The following is a 21,860-nucleotide window of genomic DNA, read 5'->3' as shown; positions in this document are numbered from 1 at the left end:
AGAACTACCAGAGCCTGTAACTGATGGACATGTGGGGTTGAGGGAAAGGGAGGAACCAAATCACACTCTACAATGACCAGGCCCAGGGAAGGAGGGGAGACGTGCTGGATGCAGGATCGCAGAGGGGGCACTGTATCAGCCTTTCCCAGGCATGAAAGGATCTGCCGGAGGGGGCTTTCCTCCCCAGTCCCTTCAGGAGACTCTGACCCGGGCCTTTCTCTCCCAGGAAAAAGATGTGACTCCGGATAAAAACCTCCTGACCAAGGTACGAGATGCAGCCCTGTGGCTGGAAACCCTGTCAGACGGCAGACCTGCCAAGCCTTCCCTCTCCACCACCTCCTCCACTGCTGACTTCTTCCTGGCCTTAACCATCTGCAACTCCGTCACGGTCTCCACGACCGCAGAGCCCCGTCAGAGGGTAAGGACCGCTGATGGTAAGGTGGGATGGATGAGAGGAGGGCGAGGGGCGAGGGCGGAAGCCCTGCACAGGGGGACAAGATAGTTGGGTCCTAGCCACACTGTCACCATTTCATCACTGTGAGACCTTGAACAGAGCTCTTAGCCTCTCTGGGCCTCAATCTCCTCCTTTTTTAAATAAAATATTGAAAGTTCCATATGAGCTCTCTATATAGATCTCACATTTTTGTGTCTGTCTGTCTGCAGGGTAGATGTTAAAAGTTAATATTTACTGAGCACTTGCTGTGTGCCAGGCTCCATGCCAAACATGTCAGCTGCACTATCATTTAATCCTCACAGCCCAGCAGTCCTAGGAGGTATGTCTTTGGATTTAACAAGTGAAGAAACAGTGGCGTGGCTCAGAGAGCTTGAGGAACTTAAGGAAGGACGTATGGTGAATACACGGCAGAACGATCTGTACGATTCTGTAATAATATCACGGTATAGTGGTATCTGCTTTTTAATGGAGGGTTAAAAAAAATTAACACCATGTGTGAAGTTCTGCCAGTTTGGAGATAATGCACCTGGATGGCCACTCATAGGACGTTATACTCTGAATTATTTTTCAGTACAGAAGATAGATTTACCTTCGATTATCCACATACTCTCACCCAAGCTCCCTTGTAAGTGAAAAATAAGAATAACTGGGTGTTACAACATGTGGCCACAAAAATCAAGAAGAAGAGCGTTCATCCAGGCACCAAACCAGAGCCCCCATTATTACACCCAGATTCTAAACTACCCTGAAAAGTCGGCAAGTAATCAGAAGTCTTCAGGGAGTTTGGGGAACGCAGGAAGCATTATCTGAGCAATTCTCCCTATTTTCAAGGGAGAAAGCAGTACCATTTGGGGAAGGACAGCATCCAGTTCTCAATTTGCACATCAGTGGGGAGGCTTTAGCTGGCAGGTAGCTCAAGAGCCCAATCCCTGGAGTCAGACAGACCCAGACTTGAGACCCAGCTCTGCTATCTACACACCGGGTGATCACAGCCAATTTAACCTCTTTATGCCTCAGTTGCCTCATCCAGAAATTGGGATAATGATAGGATCCCCTAGCATCGCTGGGAGGATGAAGTGAGATGCTGCGTGCAAAAATAAAGCAGACAAGGCGATGATAAGGGTGCAGGGCATGTGAACCCCTACTGTGAGTCTGGCTTTTGTCTCCTTTGCTTTGCCCATGATCAGAGTGGGATGGTCATAAGATAGAGGAAAATGAGTATCACCAATCCCTAGGAAGTCAGGGCTGGAAGGAAACCAATGGCCTAACTCCCTCATGCTATAGGCAGGTAAACCGAGGCTCACAGAGGGGAGAAGACTTGCCCACCGTCACTGAAGGCCCACCTAATTCACTGATTGCAAAATGAGATTCATAAGACAGCTTGATAGTTTTCCCAACCTGGAGAGTCATGGTCTCCTTCCCTCCTCTACCACAAGGTCACAGTGCCACCCTCGACCAAGGCTCTGGTGACATCCTTGGAGAAGATTCAGCAGCTGTTCCGCAGGTTGAAGCTTTTGAGCCTCAGCCAGTCATTCTCGACCACGGCACCCTCCGACGTGGACCTGGGGGAGAGTTTGGGGGCCAACATGCCCACCACGGACTCGGAAGAGAGAGACGACGCGTCTGTGAGCAGTGGCGGCTACTCCACCGACGGCGGCTATAGGAGCAGCACATGGGAGCAGGGTGACATCCTGGGGGTGGGTCCGGGTGCCTCCCTGGAGGAGGTGCTGCAGGACCCGGCCCTCAGCCTGGCCGGCCCCGAAGTCTGTTACGAGGCCGAGAGCCCTGATGAGGCTGCCCTGGTGCACGCTGCCCGTGCCTACAGCTTCACGCTGGTGTCCCGGACGCCCAAGCAGGTGACCGTGCGCTTGCCCCAGGGCACCTGCCTCACCTTCGATGTCCTCTGCACCCTGGAGTTTGACTCTGTCAGGAAGAGGATGTCCGTGGTCGTGAGGCACCCGCTGACCGGTGAGATCATCGTCTACACCAAGGGTGCTGACTGCGTCATCATGGACCTGCTGGAAGACCCAGCCTGTGGTGAGTCCACCCCACCGGGTTCCAAGAAGAGAGGGCTTATTTAACAGGCGGCGTGGATGGTAACCAGGGGCTCAGGTTATAGTGTCACTCAGTCCGGCAGGTCCCAACTGGAACACAAACCCTCAAGATGCTCTCCACAAAGCAGCTTGCTTTACACGTCTCTATGACCTGGAGAATTACAGAGCTCATTATGAACTTATTAAAGGCTTTGTTTGGGCAGTCTTGTCATAGAGGAACTTCTTTAACTTTATTTATCCCAGTTTCTAGTTTTCCAAACTCATTTTAAAGATGGACTCTCCATACACAATTTTTTTTTCACCAGGACACCCATTAACATACACTAGAACACACTGTGGTCCTAACTCTTAGTTTTGGAGAGAAGCCAACTGAACCCAAAGAGGGAAGTGACTTAAAAGAAGTGGCCCCAGCTAACTAGTGGTAAATCCTATGTGGAGGTATCCTGAATCCCAGTTCAGGGCTCTTTCCATGCTGCCAGAATTCTGCATCAGGCTCGGTTCACTCTGGGAAGCCTCGGGTGGTCCTCTTTATCATCCCTTTCCCCAGCCTCCCCCAAACAGATTTTCATAAACTTGCTCCAAGCCAGAAAAATGTTCCAAAGTCCCTACATATCAGTGTCCAATTTTGGAACAGCATGAATTAGTGTGCAGCCGCTTCCTGATTGCTAGCAAGGAGAAGACAGTTATGGGGCTGTGATTCTCCCAGGGTAGTAGATTCTAGCCAAGCTTTAGAATTGCCCAGGCAGCCTGTGCCTCCTGAATTATCGGCTATGGATGAGAGCCAAGAGGATCATGGGGGTTGATGAGTGTTTTGAATGGGAAGGGAGCTAATTAAGTCTCTTCATCCCCAGACTCTGGCAGACAAGTGAATTCAGTGTTTCCGAGTCAAGGGTGCCACGGCATTCTATCCCCGGGCAACAGCCTTCCACACTGCCCTGGAGATGTTTCTTTCTCCGTTCCTCACCTGATTCCAAAATGGATTACCGATGCCTCCGATAAAAAATACATAGACAGTGTTACTATAAGATTTGCGAAGCAAAGATTTCAAAAGGAGGGGGAAAAATAACCTCAGGGTTTAATATATTTACAGTGTTTGAACATTCAATTTGACCCTGAGGTTCCTGGTAGCCTGAACAAAAATGTAAACTCAAAAGGCACACAGGTAGAAGGCAAAAGGTGTGTAATCTCGGGAGCTGATGTCTTTGAAAATAAAATATTGTAGATAGTGCTCAAAAAGATAAAGTACAAAGACTGTCGTTAAGGTACCAGGAAACCAGTAGCATCTGAAAAATGAGAAAATAATCTTTGAAGGGATTTTTATACTGCATAAAAGCAGCCTTAGAATAGTATCATGGAGAAAGTGAGAGCTTTGTTGAACTTCCTTATACTTACCTTACTGTTAAGAATTGTACTTTTAATTTTGCATTATATGGAGGGATGGACAAAGTGCACAAAATCTGTTTACCGCTTAGGGCTTCTAAAGATCTCAATCCAGCCCTGGTAAAGAAGGATTCAGAAGCTTTTTCCAAGCTCACATTTACAAAGTGCTGCTACTGATTAGTGATGTCTGTAACATCTTAGATAAAGGAAGCGGTGATTGCATCAATCCTGCCCCACAACCACCAGCCCAGGCTGAGAAATTCTTTTTTCTCTGATAGATCAAAGTACTGGAATTTCAAAAGAAAAAGATAAATTTCTTCTAAGAGAATCGTATTATGTAGGACTTCAAAAGGGGGACTTGGAGCAACACAATGAAATAATTTTCACACTAGATTTATAGGAATCCAAAAAATACTTTTTCTAAGCCTAACTCAGCAAACCCAGTATGGTGAGGAACTTAGTAATGAGATTCAGGTCTGTAGCCACCTTGGAAGCAACTTGCTATAAGGACTAAAGTAGATGACGGAGAAGGTGATGGATACTATGTCTGAGACTTAGCAAACTGGTCATCCAGGGCTAAACTGGCCACATGGAAAACTCCTTAGGTAACAAGAAACACTCAGACCTCTAGTCCCCTGATTCAGCAGGCCTTCAACCTGACCTGCGAATCTCTATTATTGGTTTAAGTTCCCTGGTGGTTCTGATGCAAACAGATGTTTGGGTTATCCATGCTTTTTTTTTTTTTTTTTTTTGCCTCACAGCATGCAGGATCTTAGTTCCCTGACCAGGGATCAAACCCATGCCCCCTGCAGTAGAAGCACATTGTCCTAACCACTGGACCGCCAGGGAATTCCTGCAAACAGGCATTTGGGAACAATACCTGGAACCACCTACCTTCCCTAAATAGTACTTCTCTCAGCCAGACGTTGGATGATCAGATATAGAGAGCAGACAATTTAAGGACCCGTGGAGTTATCGCCTTCCAGGGCAGCCTGGGAGAGCTGTTCCATGTTTACGGGGGGCGGGGGTATGAGGGAATTCCTCCTCTGAAGATGCCTGAGTGTTAGGAACGGGATCCCTAAGCAATTGCCCACGACCTCATGGGGGATAATGACTATTTGACAGCGACTGACGCTGATGTGGAAAAGAAGGTGAGGAAAATCCGAGCCCAGACCCAGAGGCATCTAGACTTGTATGCGAGAGACGGCCTTCGAACACTGTGCATCGCCAAGAAGGTGAGAACAAATTCCACGCTTAGTGGCTGAAAGGCCTCGACCCTGCTTCTGTCTTTTCTATTTCTTTTTTAGAAGATCCTCAATGTTGGTTGTTTTAATATTTTCAAAATTAGCTATCCTGACCACAGAGACCCATGACTTTGACAATTTTGCTGGGACAAAAATCTGAGTGGCAAGGTTCCTTATTAGTGTGGCTTTGTGGTTCCTTGCTTTCCATTGTCTATGTAACTGATGACCTATAACTCATAAATTTTTAATGTTATAATTTTGCCTTCAAATATCCTTTGAACATTTGCATTATTTGACTAGATTTGGAATTGGGGAGACTTTATGTGATCACATACAAATCTAGATTTCTGGTTTCTCTTGAAAATGCAGAGGATCTGGAAAACTGGATCTCCATTCTTGAATGGCTACAAATAGCTAGAGCCATGTAGCAACTGATCCCTTTGATGAAGGATGTATTCTGCTGTGTTCTGGGGTTGGTCATGTTTCCTACCATTCCCGATTGCATTGCCCTTGTCCCAGCTATAGTCAAGTAGATTACCCACCTTATGCCCTTCAGGTCTTTCACTTTGTTGCCCCTACAGGAAAGGAGGCAAAGAGCTATGAATCCCAGAGCTGGGGCATCTAATGAGGCACCTAAAATCAGATAGGGGAGCTATGATGGGCATACATTTCAAGATGGCTAGAAGTGGCTTCTTCTCCATAAATCCCCAGAGCTCTTCATCTCTTTTGTGGGTGCTTAGTGCAGCATAAAGTTTAAGAGCACCCGCTTTAAAGCCAGACCTACCAGGAGACAAGTCCCAATCTCACCACGTATCTGTGGTGTGACCTTGGGCAAGTTTCTTCACCTCTCTGAGTTTGGGGATGTTCTTATCTGTAAAAAGGTGCTAGTGTTCCCTACCTCATATAATTGTCAGGGACATTAACTAAGACAACGCAGGTACAGCACCTGGGACAGTGACCCGCATTACTATTCTATAAATTGTAATTATATCCTTACCACCTTCTATTTTTTATTGACATTATCTATTCCTATTTTGCCTCCCCTGATGAGACTGTTCTTCCTTGAGAGCAAAAGGCCTACCTGTGTCCCCTTGGTTTTCCCTACAGTGCCGTGCACAGAGGGAAAATTCAAGAATAGCTGATGCTCGAAGGAAAGAGTCATTCATTACTATGAGAGACAGTGAGGGGCTTCCCTGGTGGCGCAGCGGTTGAGAGTCCGCCTGCCATTGCAGGGGACACGTGTTCGTGCCCCGGTCCGGGAAGATCCCACATGCCGCGGAGCGGCTGGGCCCGTGAGCCATGGCCGCTGAGCCTGCGCATCCGGAGCCCGTGCTCCGCAACAGGAGAGGCCACAACAGTGAGAGGCCCGTGTACCGCAAAAAAAAAAAAAAAAAGAGACAGTGAGGATATAATGCCAACAGAGGGGTCTAAAAGTGCTATGGACTCCAGATATGCCCTCTAGTTGGATTCTTTCAGCCACTGGGCACCCCCAGCAGCTGGTGGAATGGTCTACCAGGCTATGCAAGATCTGGATGCTTCTCACCTTTCCAGCCTCATTGCTGGTCCTCTCCACCTGGCTCTCCATCCTTAAGCCAACTGGTAAGTTCAAGGGACAGAAAGAAAGCCAAGTCCATTGCTATTTCATGGCCTTTGAACTTACCCCTCCCTGTGACAGAAGCCTTCTCGTCATTGGATCTCAGCTGACATGTCACCTTGTCTAAGGGACCTGACGATCCAAATGAAATAACCCTTCTTCCCACAACTATCCCCCTACCCTGTCATACGCCATCATATCACCCTCTTTGTTTTCTGTATGGAACTCCTTGACATGATCCATTCTTTTAAATTATTCACTTGGATCATGTCTCTCACCCTCCACTAGCACATAAGCCCAGGCCTATAGGATTCTTGTCTGTCTCGATCACTGGTATATCTCCGGTGACCAGAGCATCACAGGGGCTCAACAGAAGTTTGATGATAATGGAACACGAAGAACCAATCCTTCATCAATTCAAGACTCAAAAAAAAAAAAAAAACATTGAGGGAAAAGCCCCATCTAATTGTACAGTGAAGCTCAAACTGGCCCGTAGGAGGCCCAGCACATGGGCAGGGGGAGGGAGTCACCCAGAGCTGTGAACAAGCCTCTTCTTTTTGCATAGATCTTAAGTGAAGAGGACTTCCAGAGATGGGCCAGTTTCCGGAGTGAGGCTGAGGCATCCCTCAACAACAGAGATGAGCTTCTCATGGAGACAGCACAGCACCTGGAGAATCAACTCATCTTACTCGGTAGGTAAAAATAAGTTATCATTACATTTTAAAAAAGGAATGCTGCAAGCTGGAAAGGGAGTTCTTGGCCTTGATTGTGACACTGCTTCAAATGTGTCTCAATTAGGAACCTCCCTGGGGTGCCCTTCCAGGCATTTGGCACCAATGGGCTGTGCCGATATCCAACCCCGACTCCACACGCAGCTTCCTGAGGATGCCCCAGGAGCATTCCTGCACTCCCTGCTGGATGAAGCCTGGTTGCTTCTCCTCCAGTCGTTCAAATGTTTATTGAGCACCTACTATGTGCCAAGTAGCATGCTAGGTATCGTGGCTACAACAGGGAACAAGAGCTGCAGACCCTCACCTGAAACTAACACAACACTGTAAATACTATACTCCAATAAAAATTAAAAAACAGCACACACAGACCCTGCCCTCCTGGAGCTCAGAGTGTAGCAAAGACACTTGGATGATTAAACAAGTAATTTCAGCAGTGTGATGAGAGGTGGGCTGGAAGATGTACCTGATGGGATGAAAGCACAAAGGAGAAGGTGGCAACCTACTGTGGAGCCAAGGAGGGTGCAGGACAGCCGGAACTGAGCAGAGAAAAGGAGCTGGTCAAAGGGGGAGGGTGTTCCAGGAGAGGGAAGGGCCCGAATGAAGGCCTGGAGGCAGGAAAGCCTGGGCTGGCTGGGGACTCAGAGGTCTCCTACGGCTGGACCCCAGAGTGCGGGGGAGATCAGCAGGATGCAGGTTATGAAGGGCCGTGTAGATCACAGGCTAAAGGTTTGGAGAGGGGAAGGGGATCAAAGCAGGGACAGATTTGTGTTTTACAAAAATCACTCTGCTGCTGTAAAGACGTATAGAAGTTAGATAGATACTCTCGGGGGAAAGATGGAAAACACCAGCTAAGAGACAGCGTTGGATTTCTGCTGAAGGAAAAGCGTTGCCAAGGGAGAAGGGGGAGGCTTTATTTATCAGACTAATCTCTTCACAGCTCGGGAATAAGACCCCGGAAAGGCGATGCCTGAACAGCGCGCACATACTGGCCACGTGGCAAAAGGCTTCTTTCATCTTGGGAGGCAGTGCTGGCCTGGGGATGAAGGCCACATCTTGGCCCTGTGGTGACCTTGCTGTGTGCCCAGGGACACAGCCCCACACCCCTCTGAGCCTTTGCGCCTCCTCTGGCCAAATCACCAAGCTCAGCCAGGCAGGGTTGAAGGGGGAAGACCTAGGGTCGCTGTAAGAAGACGGTAATACCTCTTTATATAAAAAAGGTACCAGCAAGATTTGGTCAGATGGGTGGAAAACAGGGGGACACAGGTTTGCTCCCCACCTCCTTCGGCTTTTCTGTTGCCTGTGTTTGGACTGCAGGGGCCTTTGCTGCCTCACAAGGCCCCCTTGAAAGCTGGCCTCGAGAACCCATTTTAACAGGAAATAGAGGGTAGCTAGTCCAGACAGCTCCATCTGGCACCCCGGGCCACCCCCGGAATGTCATCCCATTAGGGCACCTGACCCCCTTCACACCCTCTCCCCTGCGGTTTCTTTTGTTTCAGGGGAGCCTTCTGGCCTCAGCTGGTGAGAAATGCCCCTGAGCCGGTAGTGCATGAAAGCGAACACACTTGTCAGGACCCGTGGGCTTCCCTGGCTGAGAAAGGCTCTCACCACCTTCCTGTTTCATTTTCTCTTTCACACAACTAAATGTGTTTTTCCTGCTCTCTCCTTCACCCTGCCTCCCGGTAACACACATCATTTTCAGTCTCACTTTCCAGGCAAACGCTCGGCGGAAAAGATGAGGGTCGGGCATCACTTTTCATGGGTTGGTTTACCTGTGCACTTGGGCCTGAAATACAAAACAGGCACATTTCAGGATAGAGAGATTTGTTTTCTTCCCTCCAGATGGCTTGTGATGGAGAGGACTAGGGCTGGGAAGAGATTTCATCCTGCCACGAAGAAACTGTCATGCCACTAAAAAGCTGCCATGCATTCACACCGAGTCCCACGATATTAAATCAACTTTTCAATATGCATCTAATGTAACCGCTTTGCCAAGCTATTGTCACTCGGGATTATTAAAAGAAATGGCACGCCGGTTCCTGCCCAGAGTGAGATGGGTAGCCATTAGTCTGTGGTCTGAAATGAATCTCAATTTAAATGCAGATTTATTTTTGCTTAATCACTGCACAGCTATTGGATATTTGGGTATACAATCATCAAGTTTGGCTCAAAGCTTGAGACCATTCAAAAAATGATGGAATCCGCATGTTTAATGCCCTCCAAGAACGTTATCAAAAACCCAAGTCTCTGTTAATTCTGCGGTGGGCGCTTGCAGGGCAAAGATTCCAGTCTCTCCATATCTTTCCACTCCTGTTGCCGCTATGCCAGTCCAGCCACACCAGCTCTCCTCTGACTGTTAGTCCTGAATCTCATCCTGCTTCCTCCACCCTCCAATCCATTCTCGAGAATGATCTTCTTAAAATTCATAACCGATCCCATCACTCTCCAACTTAACTCCCTTTCATAGCCTTCTTTGCTACCAAATAAATGCCAAATCCCTTCATGCCCTGATAGGCTCTACAGGATCCAGCTCCACCCCTCCCTGCCTGGCCTCGTCTCTCTCCCTGCTCTGCCTGCCTTTCTGTGTCATCTTCTACTCTGACCTCTGGGCCTTCACACATGCTGATCCCTCTGCCTGGAATTCCCCCTCCTTCCCCACCTTTTGGGTTTATCTCCCAGGTCTGAGCTTAAGTGGCCCTTCCTCAGCAAGGCCTTCCCTGACCTTCCAAATGAAGTTCGGGTCTCCTGATACATGTTTGCCCGGCACCCTGGGCTTCTCTCCTCAAACAGCTCGGTTATAAATCCTTACTCAGCAGGCCTTTGAGCACCGAAAGGGTGGGGACCAGCTCTGTCTATTTCACAGCTGTATCCTGGGCATTTAGCACAGCCTAGAACACGAGAGATAAGTTAATAATCATTGCCTGGCTTGATAGGGCTTTGGGGAAATTAAGCAGCTACTTTCTCAACATAAATGTGAGTTCTGCTGTCTCTAATCACTCCAGGAGCCACTGGGATCGAAGACCGGCTGCAAGAAGGAGTTCCAGATACAGTCGCTGCTCTGCAGAAGGCTGGGATCCGGCTCTGGGTCCTGACTGGAGATAAGCAGCCGACGGCAGTCAATATCGCCTATGCCTGCAGACTGTTAGACCAGAAGGACACCGTTTATTCCATTAACACAGAAAGTCAGGTGAGGCCAAAGTAGAGCTCAAATATCCAAGTGCGGAGCAGCTTCTAGGCCAACAGGAGACGGGACTGTGGGTGGGACTTGGGTACACAGGAGACGCACCCCTACCCCCAAATCTTGGAGTTCCGAGGGTCCTAGAAGGCATCCAGCCCAATATCCTCGACCCCATCCCCACATATGGTTGACCAGTCTATTTATATTACATCTAGCAGTACCTAGTAGCAAGTTGTGCCTCTCTCGAGTCTCATCCTTGGCCCAGTCTCCCCATTCTACACGTGAGAAATTGAGGACCACTGGAGCTAAGTCACTTGCCCAGGGCCACCCTGGTAGTTTCTGAGGGACCAAGTCTAAAATGCTCTTCTCAGGCCAGGCCAGTGCTACTTGCATTATACCAGACTGTTTGCTCACAGATCCTCAATTGTTTCTTATACTTTGGATTAACTTATCCATTGAAAAACCCCAATTGAATAGAAATGATTCTGAGTTTAAAATTTCAGCTCCAATTCGTATGTGCAATTTGTTGCCACAGAATAAAACCTGAAGGAAATGACACGTGAGACCAGTATGTTTTGATGGCATGGAGGAGAGAGAGAAAGATAAGCCAAGTTTGAAAACTGTAATTTTCAGCCTGAATAGGTTGTGAGGGGCAGGGAGCAAGCTTTGGAGACAGAGGACTGTATAAAGTCTAAAGAAGCGTAAAGTCATAACACAGTTTTATATTTAGGAGGAAAAAATCTATTTTCACGATGCAAACTGCAGAAAGTAAAGTTCCACTATCTCCTTGGCTGATGAATATGGGAAGTAGGCATTGAGTTGTGTGCTCCTATCAAAGGGAACAGGACTGGATTAGATGTGCGGTTGTAACAAGGAAAGCAGTGGGTTGTGGGGCGGGGGGGCACCTGGAGACCTAGAACATACCATGGGGAGAAGGATGGAGAGAGGGAGGAAGATGGAAGATGGAAAGAACAGCGCAGAAAGAGAGGCAGGAAGGATGATGCAATCTCACTCCTTCACTTTTGCCTGGGGCTGAACTGGACCCAGAAGAGACTTTTACAGGTTTCAATTTGGTTTTCATTCCATGAAGAATCCACGTACACAGATTTTTTTAAAGAGGTAGTGAATGCTAATAAAAGTGCCAGAGGCCCTTTAGATGAATTGGGAAAATCACTTACTTTCTTGTCAGGTGAACAGATAATGCCATGATTAGATTAAACCCCAATGAATTTTCAAAATGAAACTATTCTCAGGGAAATCTTGGCGTTAATATGACGCCTAGGAAAGAAAGTAATTTGCAGCTGGCTTGAGTGCTTGATCCCTGTAATAGTGTGGATGTCTGCCTGCCCCACTTGCAATGGAAATTCCATTTGCAATGATCATTTCACTCCAGCAGATTCCAGGAGGAGGATATCAACAAGCCTGTGAGTGCTCCTGAGGGGGATAGAGTGGGCTTCTGTGGGTTCTGTTAAATGCAATGCATTCCTGTAGGAAGCGGAAGATGCCTCTTGATTAATTAGCCAAAGCTCCCAAGGAACTGTGGGCCACGTTCCAAGTTGAGCTCAGTCACTGTCAAGAATTTTAAAGCTGTCCACAACCCTCCAAGTTGGTACCTGAATGTTGGACCCTGCCTACACCCCCAGGCCCACTAAACCTGGAAAATTAGGCTTTCTCATCCCCTTGGGAAAGTAGTAGGTGCAGAGATATGTTAAGACAGAAACTGGGGAAACCTATTCTAAATCTCAGACTTATTTAAACCCCAGTTTAATGTAATTACATATTTGGTGGATATTTCCTCCAAGGGTTTTAATCTGCCTGATTCAATATAAATTGATTTAGGGCTATGGTTTCTTTGTTATGTATCTTAAAGCTATAAGCAAGCTATGGGACCTGTTTAGAACTCAGGGTTCTCATCCATAACACGAGAAAATTACTAACCCATCACTGGAAATGTTGATCTGTCAAGGAATTTTAGAAGGGACTATATAGTATTAGATAGGAACTGGTAATAGCAACTATTATTGTTATTATTAACAACATATATTGAAGGCGTAATATGATCCAGATACCACATCTCTCTGAACTTCATTCTTCTCATCTGTAGAATAGGGATTGAAAAGATTTATTTCAGAGGCTATTGGGAGGGTTAAATAAGTTCACATAAGAGCAATACTTACTAGCACTGCATTTATATGAGTTAACAAATTACCCCAAAACTTAGCAGCTGAAAACAGTAAACATTTATTATCCCACAGTATGTGTGGGTTATGAGTCCAGGAGCAGCTTAGCTGGGTACCTCTGGTTCAAGGTCTCTCCTGGGGTTGCAGTCAGGCTATCGGTCAGGGATGTGAGCGCATCTAAAGGCTCAACTGGTTGGGTCATTTGGTGATGGAGAGGAGTCCTTCTTGCAAGCTCACGGACATGATTATTGACAGGCTTGGGTTCCTCACCACAGGGGCCCCTCTACCGAGCTGCTTCACAACGTGACAGCTGGTTTTCTCCAGGGTAAGCCATTCAAGAGAGAGAGTGAGAAAGATTGCCAAGACTGGTAGCCACAGTCTTTAGATAAACTGACCTGGGAAGCGACATCCCATCACTTTTGCAGAATTCTCTTCATTAGAAAGGAGTCATTAGTCATAACCACACTCAAGGGTTGGAGGTTACACAAGGAAGGACATGAATACCAGGAGATGGAGATCACTGAGAACCATCTTAGAGGCTGCCTGCCTCAGTACCTGACAGATACTGAATGTTAAATGAATGGCAACGATTATGATTATTACATAGAAAATTTGAAATAAGTAAATTCAGAGATTTTATTTTGAAGCTTATATTTCCAGTGACTTGCTGCAGTCACATGTTGGAGGAATTGACAGCATACCTCATTTTATTGCACTTCATTGCACTTTGAAGATACTGTTTTTTACAAATTGAAGTTTCGTGGCAACCCTGCATTGAACAAGTCTGTTGGCGCCATCTTTCCAAAAGCATTTGATCACTTTGGGTCTCTGTGTCACATTTTGGTAACTCTCGCGGTATTTCAAACTTCTTTATTATTACTGTATTTGTTATGGTGATCTGTGACTAGTGTTCTTTGATGTTTTAGGGTACCACGAACTGCACCCACATAACATAGCGAACCTAACTGATAAATGTTGTCGGTGTTCTGACTGCTCCACGAACAGGTTGCTCCATCTCCCCCCACTCTCCTCAGGCCTCCCGATTCCCTGAGACACAACAATATCAAAATTAGGTCAATTAATAACCCTACAATGGCCTCCAAGTGTTTGAGAGGAAGGGTTGCATATCTCTAGCTTTTAACCAAAAGCTAGAAATTCTAGCATTAAACCAAAAGCTAGAAATGATTAAGCTTAGTAAAGAAGGCATGTTGAAAGCTGGGACAGACCAAAAGTTAGGTGTCTTGTGCCAGTTAGCTAAGCTGCGAACGCAAAGGAAAAATTCTTGAAGGAAATTAAAAGTGCTACTCCGATAAACACATGAATGATAAGAAAGTGAATCAGCCTTACTGCTGATACAGAGAAAGTTCTAGTGGTCTGGATAGAGGATCAAGCCAGCCACAACAGGCCTTTAAGCCAAAGCCTAATCCAGAGCAAGGCCCTAACTCTCTTCAATTCCATGAAGGCTGAGAGAGGTGAGGAAGCTGAAGAAGAAAAGTTTGAAGCTAGCAGAGGTTGGTTCATGAGGTTTGAGGAAAGAAACCATCTTCATCACATAAAAGTACAAGGTGAAGCAGCAAGTACTGATGTAGAGGCTGCAGCAAGTTATCCAGATCTAAGATCATTAATGAAGGTGGCTACACCAAACAACAAATTTTCAATGTAGAGAAAACAGTGTTATATTGGAAGAAGATGCAGTCTAGGACTTTTATGGCTAGAGAGAAGTCAGTGCCCGGCTTCAAAGCTTCAAGGGACAGGCTGACTCTGTTAGGGGCTAATGCAGCTGGTGACTTTAAGTTGAAGCCGATGCTCATTGACCATTATGAAAACCCTAGGACCCTTAAGAATTATGCTAAAATCTACTCTGCCAGTGTTCTGTAAAAGGAACAACAAAACCTGGATGACAGCATAACTGTTTACAGCATGGTTTACTGAGTATTTTAAGCCCACTGCTGAGACCTACTACTGCTCAGAAAAAAAGATTCCTTTCAAAATATTACTGCTCACTGACAATGCACCTGGTCAACTGAGAGCTCTGATGGAGAGGTACAATGAGATTAATGTTGTTTTCGTGCCTGATAACATGACATCCATTCTACAGCCCATGGATCAAGGAGGAACTTCAACTTTCAAGTCATTATTTAAGAAATATATTCCATAAGGTTATAACTGCCATAGGCAGTGATTCCTCTGCTGGTTGTGGGCAAAATAAGTTGAAAACCTATGGAAAGGATTCACCATTCTAGATGCTATTACGAACATTTGTGACTCATGGGAAGAGGACAAAATACCAACGCTACCAGGAGTTTAGAAGAAGCTGATTCTAACCCTCATGGATGACTTTGAGGGGTCCAAGTCTTCAGTGCAGGGAGTCACTGCAGATGTGGTGGAAATGGCAAGAGAACTGGAATTAGAAGTGGAGCCTGAAGATGTGACTGAATTGCTGCAATCTCATGATAAAACTTTAATAGTTGAGGCGTTGCTTCTTATGGATGGGCAAAGAAAGTGGTTTCTTGAGATGGAATCTACTCCTGGTGAAGATGCTGTGAAGATTGTTGAAATGACCACAAAGGATTTAGCATATTACATAAATTCAGTTGATAAAGCAGCAGCAGGGTTTGAGAGGACTGACTCCAATTTAGAAAGTTCTACTGTGGGTAAAATGCCGCCAAACAGCATTGCAGGCTACAGAGAAATCCTTCATGAAAGGAAGAGTCCATCGATGTGGCACACTTCATTGTTGTCTTACTTTAAGAAATCGCCTCAGCTACCCCAGACTTAGCAACTACCACCCAGATCAGTCAGCAGCCACGGACATAGAGGCAAGACCCTCCACCAGGAAAAAGATTACAACTTGCTGAAGGCTCAGATGATAGCACTTTTTAGCCATAAGTATTTTAATTAATATATGTACAGTTTTTTTAGACATAATGTTATTGTATACTTACTAAACATAACTTTTATATGTCCTGGGAAACCAAAAATTTCATGTGACTCACTTTATTGCAATATTCACTTTATTGCAGTGGTCTGGAACCAAACCCACAATATCTCCAAGGTATGCCTGTATATACTGTGTGCCAACCCCAAGTTCCAGCAAGGACTACCTTGATCTCTTTCCCAGAAAAGTGCTTCGGGTATAGCCACCTGCTCCTGAACTGCTTCCTGTGGCCCCGCTAGGTCCTGTGCACATCCTCTTGCTTGCAGTGCTCAGTTTAGCATCCCCTAAAGGAAGCCTCCAGAATAATGAGCTGCAGTCCTACTCACTCCAGAAGAAATTATTCCAAATATTCTCAGAAGCTTCTCGATCAGGGGTCTCCAAACTTGTCATTTCAGAACAACCTCCACGATTTTTGCCTAAATCCACATATTATCTATACTGTTGTTTATTTAATGATTTCATTTAAATAGACTCACTTTGAACTTTTCAAAACTTATTTTTAGAAGATTTTTTAGCACTAAAGTAAATGAAAAATCATCACCCCTTGCCACAGATATAAGAACACTGCTAAATAAAGACCCCGTGAACAGAACAGTGAAATTAAAATTGATAATACAGCTGACTGCCACCACTTTTCTCTATCTTTATTTAAAAGTGATGTTTAAACAAGTGAAAGAGGTATTAAGGATATCTTTAGATCCAAGATCTGTCTTTATCTTTGATACAATCAAAAGTAATGGAGGAGAATTGATAAGAGGAAATAATTTCTTCACCATGTTTCAAGGTAAACATCAGAAAAACTCAATAAGACTCACATACGTGGTCAGTTTTTTTTGTTTTTTGCGGTACGCAGGCCTCTCACTGTTGTGGCCTCTCCCGTTGCGGAGCACAGGCTCCGGACGCGCAGGCTCAGTGGCCATGGCTCACGGGCCCAGCCGCTCCGCGGCATGTGAGATCCTCCCGGACTAGGGCACAAACCCATGTCCCCTGCGTCGGCAGGCGGACTCTCAACCACTGCGCCACCAGGGAAGCCCACATGGTCAGTTTTAACCAGTACGACCAATACATTTATACAAACGGTTAAACACGCAATGTATTTTTTCAGTTAAGAAGCCACAATTCGAGATGACCTTGGGCAAGTTACTAAAGATTTCACTGTTTCAATTTCCTCATCTCGAAACTAAAGTCAGTAATACTCACCCTACCTACCACAGAGGAATGTTCTGAGGAACCAAGGAGAACAGAAATGACTTGTGAGAAATGGAAAGTAGGATACCAGCATGACACATTGTCATCATTTGCCATCATATCAGTATCATTTACTACATTCTATCATCCCTATAAAAGTCCCCCATCTCGCTGTGCTATCTCCACTCCCATTGCCAAGCTGTCTCTCCTATTTTGGCCATTAATTTGTTTCCAAATTACTATTGCTTTGATGCTGTTTGAAATATTGCAGAGAAATGTCAAAATCAGAGAGTGAAATCCCGGGTCATCTCTATGGGGGTAGAGTTTTATAACTCTTTAACTAAAGGATAATGTGACATTTTTAACCTGTTTCTAATGTTGCTTACTGACACCAAATTCGTTATTCTGCTCTTTATAGGAAACCTGTGAATCCATCCTCAACTTGGTATTGGAAGAGGTAAAGCTACTTCATGGACCACAGAAGCCGGACCACAAGCTCTCTGGGTTCTTCCGCCTACCTTCTGTGACGCCACCCCCCACCTCAGGAGCTGCAGTTCCAGAGGTTGGATTGGTCATCGATGGGAAGACGTTGAATGCCATTTTCCAGGGAAAACTGGAGGAGAAATTTCTGGAGTTGACCCAGTATTGCCGGTCTGTCCTGTGCTGCCGCTCCACCCCACTCCAGAAGAGTATGCTCGTCAAGCTGGTGCGAGACAGGCTAAGAGCCATGACCCTTTCCATAGGTACCCATCATGAGGAGATGTGGGGGGAAGCTGGGCAAGCCCACTCTAGACCAGAGGTGAGGGGTCACGTATCACCGTCAGGATGCTCAAGCTGAGGGTCATTGTCTTAGAGGGAGAGAGTTCAAAGTGACAATCAAGATGTGGCAGTCAGCAGGTGAGCAGCAGCTAAGCAGTGTGGGCGAGCAAATCCAAGTTCTCAGGATGAGCAGGTCTGCTAAGGAAAAGTCAGGACTTGGATGGAGGCCAAAGGCAAGAGGGGCCTCAAGTTCAGAATATCCAGGGAGCTCAATATACATTCAGGCCCACTCACTTCTGGGATGCCGACCATGTGCCCTTCAATACTTAACACATGGCACAATACCACGCACCTCAGGTGCCTGTGGACTTGATATTCTGTCGAGTGTTGATGGCTGGTGGGGAGATCTAAAAAGTGAAGCTTGTCCCACGTTTAGTGTTGTATATTCATTTCTCAATGTAAGACTCTACACACAGCATACCCTCAGCAAACGCTGGCTTGTTGGCTGTTGAAGAATTTCTCATAGGGGATTAAATTTTAGCCATGGTGGAGGCAGAGAAATTAAGGGTCCTTACTTCAAACCTTCCAGGAACAACCAAAGCTGGTTTACAAGAACCTTCACGATCTGGGCTCCGTTATCTCTCCAGCCACCTTCCTCCCCACGGCATTCAGCAGTCCATGTCCCAACCACATGAAGCTGCTTACCATTCTCCAGGAGCCTCGTCCTCTCTCGCTTCCTGACCTTTGCTCAAGCCGTTTCGTCTGTAAAACCTCCTCCAATCCCGCCTAATATTCCTTTACTCCGTGGGCTCCCACAGAGCTCCACAGCACTGTTACGCCTTCAGTGCTGGGCTGCTCAGGAGACCAGAAGTTTCTTGAGTGGAGGGGCAATGTCAGTCTTACTCCGTTCCATCCCATGCCCAGCGCATACCAAGCACATGGTAAACGTTGCTTTTGTGTGAGGACATTCTTACAGATGGTTCAGGTTCTCTTCCTCCTGCAAAGACATGGAAAGAGATTTTCTTTCCTGGCATTTCAAATAAGGGGCCTACTTTACATTGGTGGGGTTTTTTTTTTTTTCCTTTTCTCCTGGTCTTCAGGTAAAAGCAGTTCAAAACCAGAAAAAAAAAAAAAAAAAAAAGAGGGAGTGGGCAGAAAGAATAGAGGGAGCAGAGCTTTAGCAACTGCATCCTAATTGTATTCCCTGAATTGTCCTCTTCCAAACTTCAGACACGTTCAAGGCAATAGCCCGGGATTGATTCCCAGAGGTAAGGGACTGGCTTCACTGCCACAGCAGCAGAAACAAAACCAGCAGGGCAAGAAATAGCGGGATTCCACACCTCTGCTTCCACCGCCTTGCTAACAGAAGAGGTTAAAGGGTGGATTTGTTCTGCCATGGGGAAGATGAAAATCACGCACTGCTGTGCTATCAAGGAAAAAAAAATCATCGTTAGAAGAATAACAGCAACTTACACTGACACAATTTTTGAGCTTAATGAATTTTGTTGCCAGATAATTAGGAGAAGGAAATTTTCTCCCCCAAATCCATATTCTCTCTAATATCTCATATAAATTGACTTGCAGATCATTATGAGAACCCACTGGAAAAACAGGTGGCGCCAGGAGAAGGAGAAGGATGAAGCCAGTTCAGTCTACAAATCATGGCCCTCAAGCTGAGACTGGCCCACTGCATGTTTCTGTAGAGATGCTAAGAATGGTTTTTGTGTTTTTAATAGTAAAATGTGTAAAAACGATTTGCCTCTCAGCAGGAACAGTTGTTCAGTTTTGCTTCTTGGCCCACAAAGCCTAAAATATTTACTATCTGGCCCTTTACAGAAAAAGTTTGCTAAACTCTAGTCTGATGGATAAGGCATCATAGTCTGGAAAAGCCAGGCTCGTAAGGAAGACCTCACTGTTGAGAGCTGTGCCGTCCAACATGGTTGCCACCTGTTATATGTGGCTATTTAAAGTTAAACTTAAAATTAAATAGAAATTCACCAGCCACATTTCAGTAGTCACAGGGGCCTAATGGTTTTCAAATTGGACAGTAAAGCTATAGGACATTTGTATCACAGGAAAATCTGTTTGACGGTGCTGGTATAAAAGGTGGCATGTGTGTGTATGTATTTCCATGCCCTAACCTCCAGTTCCCTGAATCAACTGATTCATTGACTGGGAACCCAAAGTGACTCAATGTACCTCAACCTAAAAAATGAGTCAATCCCATGTTCCTCTATTTAGAAACATCACTGAACATTGTCTCTGTCCTTGGACACCATTGACAATCTCTGATGATTTAGCTGTCCAGCATTCCAGTTGTCTTGATACGGTCGGCATACGTTATACTGAGTGAGGGGGGGTTTGCTGGCCGTGGAAACAGAAAGATCTTAGTTCCAGGGCTTCCGGGTCCCTTCACTGCCTGGATTGCCCTTGCCGAGCCCCTGTGTTGCTCTAATTCTCCATCTGCTTCTCAGTGAAGCCCACTGTAACACCTGAGAAGGCCTTTTCGGCAAACTGTAAAGCACTGCCCAAGACTCACATACCATTGTATTCCCAATACCTAACATTGTGCCTAAAAAAAAGACACAATAAATATTTGGTAAATGATAAAGAAAGAGTAGGGCTTCTTGTCCAAAGAAGAAAAGATCTCTCAGGCTGAAGTCCTGTAGCAATGACTCTTCCTATAGGACTATTCAGAGCAACATGAAAAGGATTCACTTGTGCATAAAATAGGGACGATTTAGTGCCACTTGTATAAAACTTCTCATTGTCACGTAGCAGTTGGACCAGGATCTCATGACCTCTCTCCCTTCAGGTGATGGAGCAAATGACGTAAGCATGATTCAAGCTGCTGATATTGGGATTGGAATATCTGGACAGGAAGGCATGCAGGTACCATTTGCTTCAACTCTACTTGTTACTTTCTTACTCTCCTTTATCCTTATTAGTGAGTTAAGCAATTCCCCACAGTGTTGGAGGTATTTATACTGAAGAGCTTTGCAGAATTATCATCTGAAAGACAGATATCCTTGCCTATACATAACCTCCATCACCACATCCCTACTGCCCAGTCCTTCAGAATAAAGAGAGTGATCAAAGATGCTTGGCTTCTCATAGACAGCTGGCGATACCCATATTCTAAAGCCAACTAGTACCCAACCATTCAGGGAAAACAAAGCCTTCCCGATTCCATGCTTCCTCCCTGTAACCTCCACCCACATCCAAGTTGGCAGTGCCCTCTGTGAGCAGTGACAGCTGTAAGGACATCGGAAAATATTTTTCAATTGCCATTTGAGTCGTGATGGCTAGATGGACCTGTAAGTTGCTTGGTATACCTTAAAAGTGTACCAAAATTACTCAAATTCAGCTTGGAACAAACCTACTAACTTGAGCTGCTAATGTTTCCCGTTAAGACAGACCCCACCTTGGGGCTCTGAACCATTAACAACTGTATTCCCACCACCAGTGCAGACACTAGGTGGTGCCTAAATTCGTTGGTGGGGAGGAGCGAACACCGTCACCTTTTGAGTGTCTATCGTAGGCCAGCGCTCTATCCGCACTTCACGCTTATTAGCCCAGCTAATTCCAGCAGCTGCCACCCTGTGTGTGAGGGATTGTTATTCCGCTTTCTCAGATGAGGAGACTGAGGCTGGGAGCGGCTAAACGCCCTGACCAAGACGCGGACCAGGATCTATAACCAGGCACGTCCAAACCTCACACTCTAAAAAATGACTATGAACTGGGCCTTGTTTCGGAGTCATCCCAAGGGCAAAAGACACATTTCAGCTCCATGGAAAGGAAGAGCTATCCATCCATCAGCTCCACATGAGACTGGAGCAAACGGCCTGCCTTGGTGGGTGGCCAAGGGTGTTGAGAGGTTTGAGGATCACTTGCATGGAAGCCCCTACTCTCTGGTCAACCATCACATCCCTAGATGGTGCCCAACACACACTGGTTCACAATAAATGCTTACTGGATAAGTGGAAGGAGGTGAAGGGCCAGACCAGACCACTGGTCCCTTCTGACCTGCCCTCCTTGGATTCTAGTGGGATTTGCATTTCCCAGAGGAGAGGGTGGGGTGTCAGAGTCCATAAAGCCACCCAAGGGTGCTACACGTGACAAAGGGTCTTTTAGACCCTACCGCCTGTGGACCCAGAACAGAG

The 21,860-nt window shown here is 46.0% G+C and overlaps 1 protein-coding gene across 5 annotated transcripts in view; it reads left to right on the top strand.

Moving 5' to 3' along the window:
- ATP10B (ATPase phospholipid transporting 10B (putative)) overlaps positions 1-21,860 on the top strand; it is a 157,901-nt gene that overhangs the window by 100,011 nt on the left and 36,030 nt on the right. For all 5 annotated transcript variants that reach the window (XM_089909632.1, XM_089909633.1, XM_089909629.1 and 2 more), the window contains 7 exons: positions 227-418; positions 1,891-2,491; positions 5,014-5,123; positions 7,292-7,418; positions 10,457-10,641; positions 17,357-17,681; positions 20,513-20,589. In XM_089909632.1, the coding sequence (XP_089765758.1) occupies positions 227-418; positions 1,891-2,491; positions 5,014-5,123; positions 7,292-7,418; positions 10,457-10,641; positions 17,357-17,681; positions 20,513-20,589 (1,617 nt within the window). The remainder of the gene's footprint in view (positions 1-226; positions 419-1,890; positions 2,492-5,013; positions 5,124-7,291; positions 7,419-10,456; positions 10,642-17,356; positions 17,682-20,512; positions 20,590-21,860) is intronic.

Source organism: Delphinapterus leucas, chromosome 3 (assembly GCF_059928025.1).
Source record: "Delphinapterus leucas isolate spDelLeu-1000000601 "Yukka" chromosome 3, BTC_Dleu_Yukka2, whole genome shotgun sequence".
NCBI lineage: Eukaryota > Metazoa > Chordata > Mammalia > Artiodactyla > Monodontidae > Delphinapterus > Delphinapterus leucas.
This window is presented reverse-complemented; position numbering and strand designations above follow the sequence as displayed.